Genomic DNA, 13,204 nt, shown 5'->3' on the forward strand with positions numbered 1-13,204 from the left:
AGCTATTGGACAACTTTGAGTTATTTTATGAATATGTTTTGTTTGGTTTTCATACTCAGGATAAGAATTTTTTTGGGGGGGGGGGTGCTTTTGTGGTTAACCTCGTTCTCTTTCTGGCAAAATTTCACATTCATCGATGCAAGTTGTCTAAAAGCATTCCTCTTTCCAGTGTTTTCACAAAGAACTTGGAACATTACATGGACACTATCTTCAAGTTACAATAAGAAGGCTGTAAAAACAATGACTTTATTTAATGACTTTTTGTTATGGGAACAGAATTGATAGCCTTGCTGGGTATATTATGGTTATTTTTCTTTTGTTTACTTATTTTATTATATTGTGGCAGGAATGAGGAAAAACACAGGAGACCAAGGCGAGTTTGATGTTTATTCCTCAACTCCAAAAACCAACTGCAGCAGGAACAACCCTGCACCGGCGAGCCCGGGAACGTAAACCACGCCCCCAGCTCACAGTCCTGCTGGGTGAGAGGCATAGCCGCTAGTGTCCGCCACACAGCCCCCCCCCCCCCCGAACACCCAGAAGGGACTCCTGGAAAGAAAATTAGTGTCTCACTGGAGGCTTAAGCAGCCTGCCATAACGGCTGCGCCGTTCCTCAGCCGAAACAGTAGGTGAAACACAGTCCAAAGCCGGCTGAGAAGCAGAACGCTGAACCCGTGAAGACACTGCCGGGGTCCTGGAAGGAGGACGACCCCGATGGGGAACCTGGGCCGGAAACACAACTTCGCCTGCCACCCTGTGCGCCGGTTTAAGCCTATCAAGCGTGACACGCTCCCTATGCCCACCCATATCTAGCACAAAACCCTTAGGACCCGTCTCAAGAACCCGAAATGGGCCATCGTATGGGGGTTGGAGGGGTGAGCGGTGAGCATCATGCCGTTCAAAAACAAAACGAGCCGACATGAGCTCCGCAGGCACGAACGACCGCGGAAAACAGCGGTGAACGGGGTCTGGAATCCGAGTGCTGTCGGACAAAAAAGGATAAACGGCCGGACGGGGTCGAGGAGCGGAACTCCCAGGCAAAAATTCCCCTGGGAAGCGGAGCGGCTGACCGAGCACCAGCTCAGCGGGTGACGCGTCGAGGTCCTCCTTAGGAGCCGAACGCAACCCGAGCATAACCCAAGGTAAACGATCCACCCAGTTACCATCCGAGAGCGCAGCGCGCAGCACTGCCTTGAGCAACCGGTGAAAACGTTCACACAACCCGTTAGCCTGAGGGTGATACGCGGTAGTGCGGTGTACCTGTACACCCAAGGATCGCGCAAGTGCCAACCAGAGCTCTGACACGAACTGGGGGCCCCTGTCTGAGGTGATATCTGACGGAGTGCCGAAACGGGCGACCCAGGAGGAAAGAAAAGCGCGTGCAACACCCGAGGATGTTGTGGAGGATAGAGGGACAGCCTCTGGCCACCTGGTGGTCCGATCTACCATTGTGAGCAGGTGCGTAAAACCCTGTGAAGAAGGTAGAGGGGCCCACCATGTCCACATGCACGTGGTCGAAACGTCTGGCTGGGATCGGAAACGGTTCGAGGGGCGATTGAGTGTGCTGGTGGACCTTAGCGTGCTGGCACGCTACACATGCAGCTGCCCACCCCTTGACGTCCTTGCGGAGGCCAGGCCAGACGAACTTGGAACCGACCAACTTCACCGACGCCCGAACTTCAGGGTGCGAGAGGGAGTGAATCAAATCGAAAACTCGACGGCGCCAGGCCACTGGAACAACGGGGCGGGGACCGCCGGTGGAGACATCGCAGAGGAGGGCAGGACTGCCTTCCTGCATCACAGCGTCCTCTAGCTTGAGACCAGTACGCGTTGACCTAAGGGCAAGGACGTCCGGGTCGCTGGGCTGGTCGGCAGCCATAGCGGAGAAATCCACCCCGAGGTGCACAGGACACACAAGCACACGCGACAGACAATCAGCAACAGGGTTGGACTTCCCGGCCAAATGCTGAATGTCCGTTGTGAACTCGGAGATCGCCACTAGGTGGCGCTGTTGACGAGCAGACCACGGCTCAGTCACCTTGGACATGGCAAAAGTCAGCGGCTTATGATCCACATAAGCCGTGAATGGGCGACCCTCCAGCAGGAAGCGGAAATGCCGGGTTGCAAGGTGCAGTGCCAGCAACTGCCGGTCAAAAACGCTGTACTTGCGCTCGCTATGCTGCAGTTTGCGGCTAAAAAATGCGAGTGGCTGCCACGCATTCGCCACACGCTGTTCAACCACAGCCCCCACGGCTATGTCAGACGCATCGGTTGTTAAAGCTATGGACGCCGTGGGTGTGGGATGAGCAGGAGGGCAGCGTTAGCCAGGGCGCACTTAGCTCCGTCAAAGGCCTGGACCTGTTCGGGAGTCCAGTCGACAGGGTCGTTAGCCTTCTTAAGCCGCAGGGCTTCGTAAAGTGGCTGAAGGAGGTGGGCAGCGCGAGGGAGGAAACGGTTATAGAAATTCACCATGCCCAAGAAATCCTGCAATGCCTTAACAGAGACTGGGCGGGGAAATTCCGCCACCGCTTGCACCTTAGAAGGCAACGGGACCGCGCCTTACGGCGAAATGCGGTGACCCAAGAAGTCGATCACCGGCAGTCCAAACTGACACTTGGCCGGGTTGACTATCAGGCCGTGTTCGTCCAGACGACGGAAAACCTGTTTCAGGTGCGCCAGGTGCTCTTCAGCTGACGGACTGGCCACTAATATGTCGTCGAGATAAACGAACATGAAAGCAAGGTCACACAACACCGAGTCCATCAGCCTCTGAAAGGTTTGCGCTGCCCCCTTCAAGCCAAAAGGCATGCGCATGAACTCAAAAAGCCCAAACGGGGTGATCACTGCGGTCTTGGGCACGTCCTCTGCACGCACGGGAACCTGATGATAGCTGCGCACCAGGTCCACCTTAGAGAAAATAGTGGTACCTGCCAGGCGTATGGAAAAGTCCTGTATGTGTGGGATGGGATAGCGGTCATTGGCGGTGACGTTGTTCAGGCGGCGAAAGTCGCCGCAAGGCCGCCACGACCCATCCGCCTTGGGCACCATGTGAAGCGGCGAGGCCCACGGGCTGTTGGAACGCCTCACTATACCCAGACGCTCCATGATGGCGAACTCCTCCTTAGCTGTAGCCAATTTTACCGCGTTGAGGCGCTGTGCCCGCACTAAAACTGGCGGTCCCAGATTGGGAATTAAATGTTCTACCCCGTGTTTAGCAACCGCGGTGGAAAAGGCAGGCGTAGTCACCGATGGAAAATCCGCCAGCAAGCGCTGAAAAACATCCCCTAATGCTAAAAAGTTAGCGTGTGTTAACGGCCCGGCTCCCCCCGTCTCGCATGGAACAGTGGCGAAAGACACAGCATCAATTAAACGGCGGTTTGCAACATCAACCAGCAGACCATTAGCACACAGAAAATCCGCGCCGATAATGGGAACAGTAATGGCGGCCACTACAAAGTCCCACTCAAAATGGCGCCCATGGAAGCAAACAGTCACCAACCTTGTGCCAAACGTCGCAATGGACGAACCGTTAGCTGCACGTAACTGTGGGCTGCCGCCTTCGGCCGACCTGTCTGTCTTAGCAGGAGGGAGTAGGCTCTTTTGCGAGCCTGAGTCCACCAGAAACCGTCTTCCTGACATCGTGTCCTTAATGAAGAGCAGCTCACTACGTCCACCAGCGCCCACAGCTGCTACTGAGCGCTGGCCCTGGAGTTTCCCGCCGCCTCAAACGTGCACGGAGGGACGCAGCGCCTCGCTTTGCCGCCGAACCGCTGGTGGAAGAAACAGAGGCCTCTCCCGCGCCGTCTCCGGGCAGTCACTTCAGCCACCACTGCCGGGTCCGCGTCCTCCGACGTTGGCTGCAGAGGCTCCGATGCCACACTCTGCACAGAGAACCGTCTGGTAGCCAGCAGGACCCGATCGGCCTCCTCAGCCAAACCTCGGCAGTCACCAGCGGCCAGCCAAAGCCGCGCGCACAGGAGACGGGAGCTGGCGCAGGAAAACGTGCGGGAAAAGGAACCCACCTTCGTCTGAGCCTAGCAGCGACAGCATATTGTCCATGAGATCCACAGCCGTCCCGTCGCCCAAACCGGATAGGGAAAGGATTCTATCCGCCCTCTCTGCGGCAGATAGGCTGTACCTCCGGAGCAGAAGATGTTTGAGGGCGACGTATTTATCGTGTTGCGGAGGGGCGCGCAACAGCTGCATGGCCCGGCGTGTGGACTGCTGGTCCAGCGCAGCGACGACCAAATAGTATCTGGAGTCGTCCGCGGAGATTCCACGCAGGTGGAACAGCGCCTCGACATGCTGGAACCACGAGGCCGGGTCGCTCTGCCAGAACTCTGGGAGTTTCACAGCCGCGGCGAGAACGGCCGGCTGTGAGAGTTGGGGCGGCGTGGCCGAAGTGGATTCACACTCCTCTTCTGCTCCAAACATGTTCAATTCGGGGTCACCAATGTAGCAGGAATGAGGAAAAACACAGGAGACCAAGGCGAGTTTGATGTTTATTCCTCAACTCCAAAAACCAACTGCAGCAGGAACAACCCTGCATCGGCGAGCCTGGGAAAGTAAACCACACCCCCAGCTCACAGTCCTGCTGGGTGAGAGGCATAGCCCCTGGTGTCCGCCACAATATCTATTTTTCACCTCTGGGCATTTATGTTTCTTGGTTGTATGTTCACTAATATTGCTATTAAAAAAAGAAAGAAAAAACAAGAGGCTAGTGCTTTTGTTTTCCCCGGTAGCTATCCCCAGTAGCAGAAATGAAAGGGAAGACATTGGAACAATCGAAGTGACAGTAGAAACTCCACCCGGCAAGAGAAGAAGAACCCCGATGACAGAAGAGGCAAAGGAGGCGAAGAGGGAGAGTGATAGAAACAGAGATAAAACAAGAGTGAACCACGGATGGGCGTTCACTCGATGGAGCGTGTTGTATTGAACTCTATTTCCTCCTAGCCAGACAGAAGCATTCGCATGGAAACAGATTATCTATCAGTTACAATTAGGTTAAAGTAAGTGTTGTTAAATTTAGGATTAAACTGAGGTTGGGCTAAGGTTAATGAAGCATCCCGGTGTTGTATCGAACTCTGGCTAGGGGGAAACAGATCTTGACAGTGAAACAGAGTTCGATACAACACCAGGGACTTGAGAGGGTCCCAAACCGACATTCTGTTGGCATTCTTTCTACTGGATCAGTAATATAAGTAACACAAACTGCCTTCTTGTTAATACTACCGCATGTTTTACTCCTAGCACTGACATCAGGGTTTCTAGTCCAAATTGGGATTCTTACAGTTGTTTCTTGCTTTGGACAGTTTCCAGACTGCTAATAAATGCAGAGTGATCCGGTTTGGCACAAAATAATAAAAACACTTGGAAACGGTAGGAGGGAGCTGAAAAGCTGTCTACAGCCTCTTTAAGGGGAGCGTGTCCATGTTCCCTCAACCCTATTTCATTGAACTAAACTTAACCTAACCTGACTTAACCTCAACCTCTACTCTTAACCCAGCGCTTACCTTAACCTGACATTTTTTTTGGGGGGGGGGGGGGATTTTCCTCCTTTTTCTCCCCAATTGTATCCGGCCAATTACCCCACTCTTCCGAGCAATCCTGGTCACTGCTCCACCCCCTCTACCGATCCGGGGAGGGCTGCAGACTACCACATGCCTCCTCTGAGACATATGGAGTTGCCAGCCACTTCTTTTCACCTGACAGTGAGGAGTTTCCCCAGGGGGACGCAGCACGTGGGAGGATCACACTATTCCCCCTGTTCCCCCTCCCCCCCAAACAGGCATCCCGACCGACCAGAGAAGGTGCCAGTGCAGCGACCGGGACACATACCAACATCCAGCTTCCCACCCGCAGACACAGACAATTGTGTCTGTAGGGACGACTGACCAAGCCGGAGGTAACATGGGGATTGGGACCAGCAGTCCCCATGTTGGTAGGAAACAGAATACATCACTACACTCCCTGGACGCCACCTTAACCGATAGCTAACCTATTCGGTAGCTAACCCACAGGGCTGAGGGAACATCGGGCTAACCCCCATTTAAGGCTAGGGTTAGGGGCTAGGTAATGAATGATGTCACTGAGGGCCCTCACATGTATAGAAAACAACAACGTGTGTGTGTGTGTGTGTGTGTGTGTGTGTGTGTGTGTGTGCGCGTGCATGCATGCATTCGTGTGTGTGTTCACGTGTACTTACAGGTTTCTGGTCAGGCAGCCATTCATTGACACTTAGCTTGTTGATCTCTGATGTCATCTTCTTCCTGTGGCCAGGCTTGGTCACTCCAACGGCTGTCAAGTCCTAAACACACACAACACCACCACCACCGTGAGGAAGTAGAAACACAACATTGAGATAGCGGAAAACAACCATCAGCTCCGTCTGAAAAAAATGGTGGCACCAACTCCTCCAGATGACACACAGACAGAGGGGGAACTCGCAACACAGACAGTGTGTGGTGTGGAGAAAGCTTCTGTTGGCTGAAGTGAAAGGAGCGGGCAGTATAAATGTGTCCAAATCATAAGAAAGAGGGGAAGGTGATAAAGCATGGCTGCAGCGAGAAAGAAGCATTTAATGAGAGGAAAATAATGAACTAATCTGTCAACCAGTAATTACCTCCCCTGGTCTAACTTCAATTCACTCAGTTAAAGTCCCCCTCTTCCACATTTGGCTGCCTTGGACCCCCCCCCCCCCCCCCATACAGTCATTACTTCCTTCATGAGTCATCAAGTTCATGGACTGCGATAGAAATTGGGTCAAAGTAAATACAGATTAATCGACAAATTAAAACGGCTAATTTGGGTAAAAGTTAGTTAGTCTGCTGTAGAACTGTAAGACTAGTCTCGGTGGACACAAAACACCACACTTGTACATACACACATGCTCACACAAGTGTACGCAGACACACGCATGCACACACACACACACACACACACACACACACACACACACACACACACACACACACACACACACACACATCTATACACACACACACACACACACACACATAGAAACCCGCATTCGCCGCTGCAGTCCGTGTGGATGGGAAACAAACAGAGGGAGGGTCAGGCCTCCATGGCATCGCTCTCGTGACACGATGCCTTGTTTTTCCAGTCACGTGTGAATCGCTGAGCATGCAAAGAGGCGTGCACAAGTCTCGTTTACATGTTATGAATTATTTGTAAAAAGTGCAAGTGCAGCAGACGATATTTACGAGCTGTTCCAGTTCCCCCAGAAGGATCTGGGGCAGACTGGAGGGCTGGTAAGGGGTTAGGAGGCTGTCGGATGTATTTCATAGATAGAGGTGCATTTACTTATACTCACGATTATGTTAAATTGAGGAGTGATTAGATGGTACGGACTACTTCTGAATTGCTTGAGTAAGGTCGGGAAATAGGGACAAAAGGTATTGGGTCTCCTTGAGTTGGGCAAATGAACCGACATAAAATTGATATCGTGATATGAGACCAGATATTGTCTGGGATTTTGGTCATCGCAATGTCATGATATAACTGTTATGTTGTAATTCTACGCTCTTAAAGGCTGTATTATAGTAAAGTAATACAATTTTCTGAACTTATCAGGCTGTTTTTTTGGGGGGGGATTTTTCCCTGTTTTTCTCCCCAATTCTGTCCAGCTAATTACCCCACTCTTCCGAGGCATCCCGGTCTCTGCTCCACCCCCTCTGCTGATCCGTGGAGGGCTGTAGACTACCACATGCCTCCTCCGATACATTTGGAGTCGCCAGCCGCTTCTTTTCACCTGACAGTGAGGAGTTTTGACAGGGGGACATAGCATGTCGGAGGATCACGCTATTCCCCCCAGTTCCCCCTCCCCCCGAACAGGCACTCCGATCGAACAGAGGAGGCGCTAGTGCAGTGACCAGGATACATACCCACATCCGGCTTTCCATCCGCAGATACGGCCAATTGTGTCTGTAGAGACACCCAACCAAGCCAGAGGACTCATGGGGACTCAAACCGGCAATCTCCGTGTTCGTAGGCAACAGAACAGACCACTACGCTACCCGGACGTCCCCCTTGTCAGACTATTTTAGTTCGCTGAAATGAACGATGAATGCCTTTGCTTGCTTTGGTCATCACATCAACACATTTCTCCTGTGTGTAAATATCTTATGATAGCATCCCGTCCCGTTAACACTACAGGTACTCAGCCTTAACATATTATGATATTTGATCTTGTCAATATCTCCCAGTCCTAGGGTTCGTGTGATTTATGTTCTAAGCACGTTTAGCTGTGGATAGCGGTCACAGTATGTGGACTGGAGTGGGCAGGAAAGCCAGCTCTGTTTCAAAGGTGAGAGGTCAAATTTCCACAGCGACGCTGGTGTGTTCATATCGGAAACTGTGTGATTTCATCATAAACTTTGATTGTCATTACTGCAAGTAGGTTTATTCATCCATCACTCAGAAAGACAGAACAATTGCACATTTCTGACACAGGGTCATGAGCTACAGCCATACATGTGCAAAAAAACCCCCAACTTTCTTCATTTTCCCCTCCAATTCTGACTATTCCCTGCTGAGAGAGACAGGGAGGGGATGGAAACTATTAATACTCACAATGCATTTCATGGTTCTTGGAGATTTACCTCTTGAAGAACAGATTAAGACTGTGTGTGTGTGTGTGTGTGTGAGAGACAGAGAGAGAGAGAGAGAGTAGGTGAGAGAGAGTGAGCATCACAGTGGGTTTTTTAACAAGGTGTCGGGATGTGCAATACAGGGCCACATCAGGTAAGAGGTGAAAGGACACACTGGGACAGGTTCGACAGAGGGGCAGGTCAGCATAGTAGATCCAGATTTGATCGAGGGTTTAAGTCAGTCATGCTTAGCTGACAAATTCCAAAACACATGGTATACATGCATCTCAAAATCATCAAGGACATCACAATAAAGCCACGCAGACTTGTGTTCATTGTGGTCCTTGGCAGTGTCTGTGACCTCTCCAGGGTCAGGGGTCAGGATTGTCTTACCTCCGGGGTCATTCGGCTAATGGTGGGCAAGTCATACCCAGCACCCAGGAAGTTTGGAGCGTAGACCTGCAGCTGAAAGTCGCTCAGCCATTGGACAACGGCCTCTGAGCTCTACAGGAGAGAAGACAGGGGGGCATGCTGTGACTTGCTCTGTCTCTGGAGGAGCCCTTTTCTCCACAGCAGGACCAAGCAGGGCCTGCCAGGGCCTGCGTCCAAGCAAACTGCATCCCGCCTGGCAAAGGACTGTGGTCTTCCAAGTAGTTACTGTACTGTGAAACTCAAAGGGAAACTTCACTGCTTTTTCAACTTCATCTCCATTTTTCCATCCTCGGTAATGCTCATTACAAGACGGTACCATTTCTGTCTACAATTTACAATTTAGTCACTCTGTGCCATTAGGAAATGCTGTGGATCTGGAAAAAAATGACGCGTTTGTTAATTGGCAGAGACTTTAATCTAATGAAAAACACAAGTCAAGTCAAGTCTATGCCTTCTGGAGTAGGGAGCAAGGCACAGCAGCTCAACCAGGAAGCGTCGTTAACGACAGACGTTCACCTACAGAAACCATTCAGATTGTGGCTATTTCAAATTTAAGTAAAATACAAAATACATCTCCTGAGATGTTGGCAGAGTACTACTGCACCGGATTTATGTGAAATGGAGCAACAGGACACGCAGGGCTTTTTGGATCTCATGCTGTAGCATTCACAATGAATTCTGGCTATTGTGGGAATGGCTGAATCTAGTCAAAACTTGACTGGAAGCAGAAAAACGCCGTTTTCTCAGCTAACATTGCTTGCGTTTGATTTATTTATTTGTTTTTGCTTCTACGTATTCAGGTAACACACAAGATTAACATAACTTCCATGATAGGGACATGTCTGTATGTCTTGCGAACACTGTCCTCAAAACTAACTTCCATAGAGGTGATTTTGAGTGATTCTGATTCTGATAGCCGTGATGCTGATAACCATCAGCTGCTTAGAAGCGATGTGAAAATTGGCAAATAAATGCACATAATGTCTCGTTCAAGGGGACCAAAGTGACTTAAAAGAGTTAGCCTTGGCTAGCCCCGTTTGGCCCTGTGGTGGAAACCAGGCCACAGGCAGGCGAGGAGAAAGACACTCCCTTCAGCACCGAGTGGATGAGGAAAAGCAAACACAGGTCCCAAGATAAAAATCTTCATTTTTTCTTGTTTTGTTCTGTCAGAGACTGCAAACCGCCACCTTAATGTAGTGCTCCAACCATCCATCCATTATCCAAACCGCTTATCCCGCTCAGGGTCGCGGGGATGCTGGAGCTAATGTAGTGATCGTGGTGATAAAATACAGCGGAGGTAAAAGCTTCCACTAGCGGGTTCCTTCACCTAAATTGTGGCTTCAGAGCTTCAACACTGCACCTCACGTGCATTTGGGGTCGAACCTGTTTGAGCTTTAACTCACTGTGTTATAGTGTATTAACAATGGAAACGGTTGATTAGTAGTCAGCATGCTAAATATTCATTAGCTGACCTTTGATTGACAAGTACAAGAAAGGGTTGGTGGTGAGGGAGGGCGGGGTTTCCTCTTTTGATGATTGAGTTGATTGGCTGTATGTAAATGAGTGTGTCTGACGACACCATAAGTAAAATCACAACTATATATATATAAAAACAATTGGATGAGGGTAGCTGAACTAAGTGGAGCTGAAAAACTGATTCTGATTTTTATTTATTTTTAAAATTTTTCAGTATAAAGAGAAGAGCACAAAACGCATGATGATTAAAGTAAGAAGTGACGTTGGAAAATATTCCTGTTTCAATTTCAGTCCGACTTTCAAGTGACAGTGGTTTGGGGGGGGTTATCTTCAATGATGCTCAGCAATAAGGGACTTGGAACTACTTGCTTGGGTCCGTTGTTACTTTCCTGCAGTGGATTTTATGCTCTTTTTACAGACTTAACCGTTCCCCACAGCTGATAACTCGTCACCATTTAACACCACGGCTTGTGTTTCCTTTATGTTCCACACAACCCTGCAAACACAAAGTCCCCACGAGCTAACAGATGGGCTGGGGAAGCTGGCTTGCATGATCGTAGGGAGTACACACACACACACACACACACACATGCACAACCCCCATCCTCCCACACACACACACACACAGGGTATATAGTAGTGCCGCAGCATTCACAACCACCTGCTGTTGCGACATGCTCACAGGTCCGTCGAGCTTGAAATTCTGCATTGAGACACGGGCGCAAATTTGCACCCACGAAACACACGCAGGAGCGAATACGCTCAAATGCATGGGCACATTCTGGCTGTACAGTAAGCGAGAGAGCTTACTGTACACAGCGTAGGCTGCCACTCCACACTGTGCTACTCAGAACATTGTCAGTCCACCCACGCCGCACATACCGCCGAGCATCCGCCAGCACACACACACCTACACAGCTACAAAACTACACACTCACAGCCTCCACACACACACTCACACACACAAGCTCAGAGCCCACCTACCACTGACCAATATAATAGCTAATTAACCATATAGGTTCCCGGGAGCAAACAAATGAGAAACTGCAATGGGAGGAGAGAGGCTGCAGCAAAAAGCAGTGAAAATAAAAGATGAACAGCACAAGCGATAAAAGAGAGAGAGGGGCAGGATTCTCTCTCTTGCTTTCTCGCTCTCACTCACTCTTAAGAGCTCTCATTCAAACACTCCTACGGCGGTGCAGCTGATTTTGCGGTCGCCCATACACAGGCGTGCACTCACCGTGTCACGGCTGCAGCCGAACGCTCGCAGTGCACATGAGGCCAGTTGCGAGAGAAAACACTGCGACATTTTCGGCACCTGTGGCCCACGTGTGAACGGCGCTGGTGTGCTCGGGAGTGTTTACACCTTCACGTGCGTGTAGATGTAAGGCTTAGCCCGCTTCCTCATTGCCAGGAGGTGTGGATAACGGTGAATATGTTCCAAATGGAGGCGTCCGCAATATGTGGTGTGTGGCAGACAGGTGGAGAATGGTTGTATGTGAGAGAGAAAGTGACAGATGGAGAGAGAGCGAGAGAGAGAGAGAGAGAGACAGAGACAGAGAGATATGGTTGAATCAGTGTGAATGTAGGGTTGTCTCACCTTTCCCTCGCCTTGCCCCTCCCCTCGCCTGTTTGCCGTGGCATCGTAGGGCGGAGCCTCATGGAGCGGACAGCCCGATTGGCTCGATGTACGGGAGGAAGTGGCCGAGCCTGTAGGAGATGGTTTGGGGGGGGGGGGGATATTCAAGCTACAGCCTTTAAACTTTTATCAGTCAAGCTACGGGATTTCTCCCTTTCCCACTGCAGCAAACCATCTTAATGATCCTCTTCCCTCTACACCTCCTCCTGCACCTCCTCACCTGGCCACCTGTTAGAGCAGCCAAGAGCTGTGTGTGTGTGTGTGTGTGTGTGTGTGTGTGTGTGTGTGTGTGTGGCCGGCATGTACTTAATAGCCAGACTGGACAGACTAATTTGTGTGTGTGAGACTGACATCGCACCCCTTAACCAAAGTAATAGATGACGGCCCTTGTCTTTCTCTCAAAGTCTAAATCTCTCTGTCTTTTCCCTCTCTTGTCATTCTGAATAATCACTTCCCCTCCTTCTATTCCTCTTTCATTCGCTCATCCTGTCTGTAACCCTGCTCTTCACAAACTCCGCCTCCCTCGCCTCCTTCTCTTTCTTTTCCTCTCTTCTCAAACGAGTCGTTTCGAGATCTTTAAAGCTATGTCTCCCCCTCCCCCTCCTCCTCCTCCTCTGTCTCGCCACCTCGTCTTACCCGTGGACTGCTCTAGAGACTTGGACTGCTCCAGCAGGTGCTCCTTGGCTTTGGCGGACTGGGACAACACCGTGGCCAGGAGCTGCACATACAGAAACACACACAAGCAGCAAGTATGAACCCACTCATGTGCAAATACACACACACACACACACACACACTCACATACACACACACACACACACACACACACACACACACACACACAAACTGCTACCTGGCTCCAGGCCAACATGTGTGACTGTGTTTAAGATAAAGTAATGAGGTAATTGTGTTTTCATTGTGCCGCTGCCTTTCTCCAACTGTTTGGGAGGCAATTCACACAAAGAAATAATGCTGTTTCTAAAAGAAAACACTGCTGGCACTATAAAAGCTGCATGGCCAGAGATTATTCTGGAAACAGACCGTGCAG

The 13,204-nt window shown here is 50.5% G+C and overlaps 1 protein-coding gene across 1 annotated transcript in view; it reads right to left on the minus strand.

Annotated features, from left to right (window-relative positions):
- Positions 1–13,204, minus strand: part of caskin1 (CASK interacting protein 1) — a 152,718-nt gene that overhangs the window by 12,619 nt on the left and 126,895 nt on the right. The window contains exons 14-17 of the mRNA XM_056287897.1: positions 12,793–12,874; positions 12,118–12,227; positions 9,003–9,113; positions 6,206–6,307 (exon numbers count right to left, since the gene is read on the minus strand). Of these exons, the coding sequence (XP_056143872.1) occupies positions 6,206–6,307; positions 9,003–9,113; positions 12,118–12,227; positions 12,793–12,874 (405 nt within the window). The remainder of the gene's footprint in view (positions 1–6,205; positions 6,308–9,002; positions 9,114–12,117; positions 12,228–12,792; positions 12,875–13,204) is intronic.

Source organism: Lampris incognitus, chromosome 10, assembly GCF_029633865.1.
Source record: "Lampris incognitus isolate fLamInc1 chromosome 10, fLamInc1.hap2, whole genome shotgun sequence".
In the NCBI taxonomy this organism is placed as follows: Eukaryota; Metazoa; Chordata; class Actinopteri; order Lampriformes; family Lampridae; genus Lampris; species Lampris incognitus.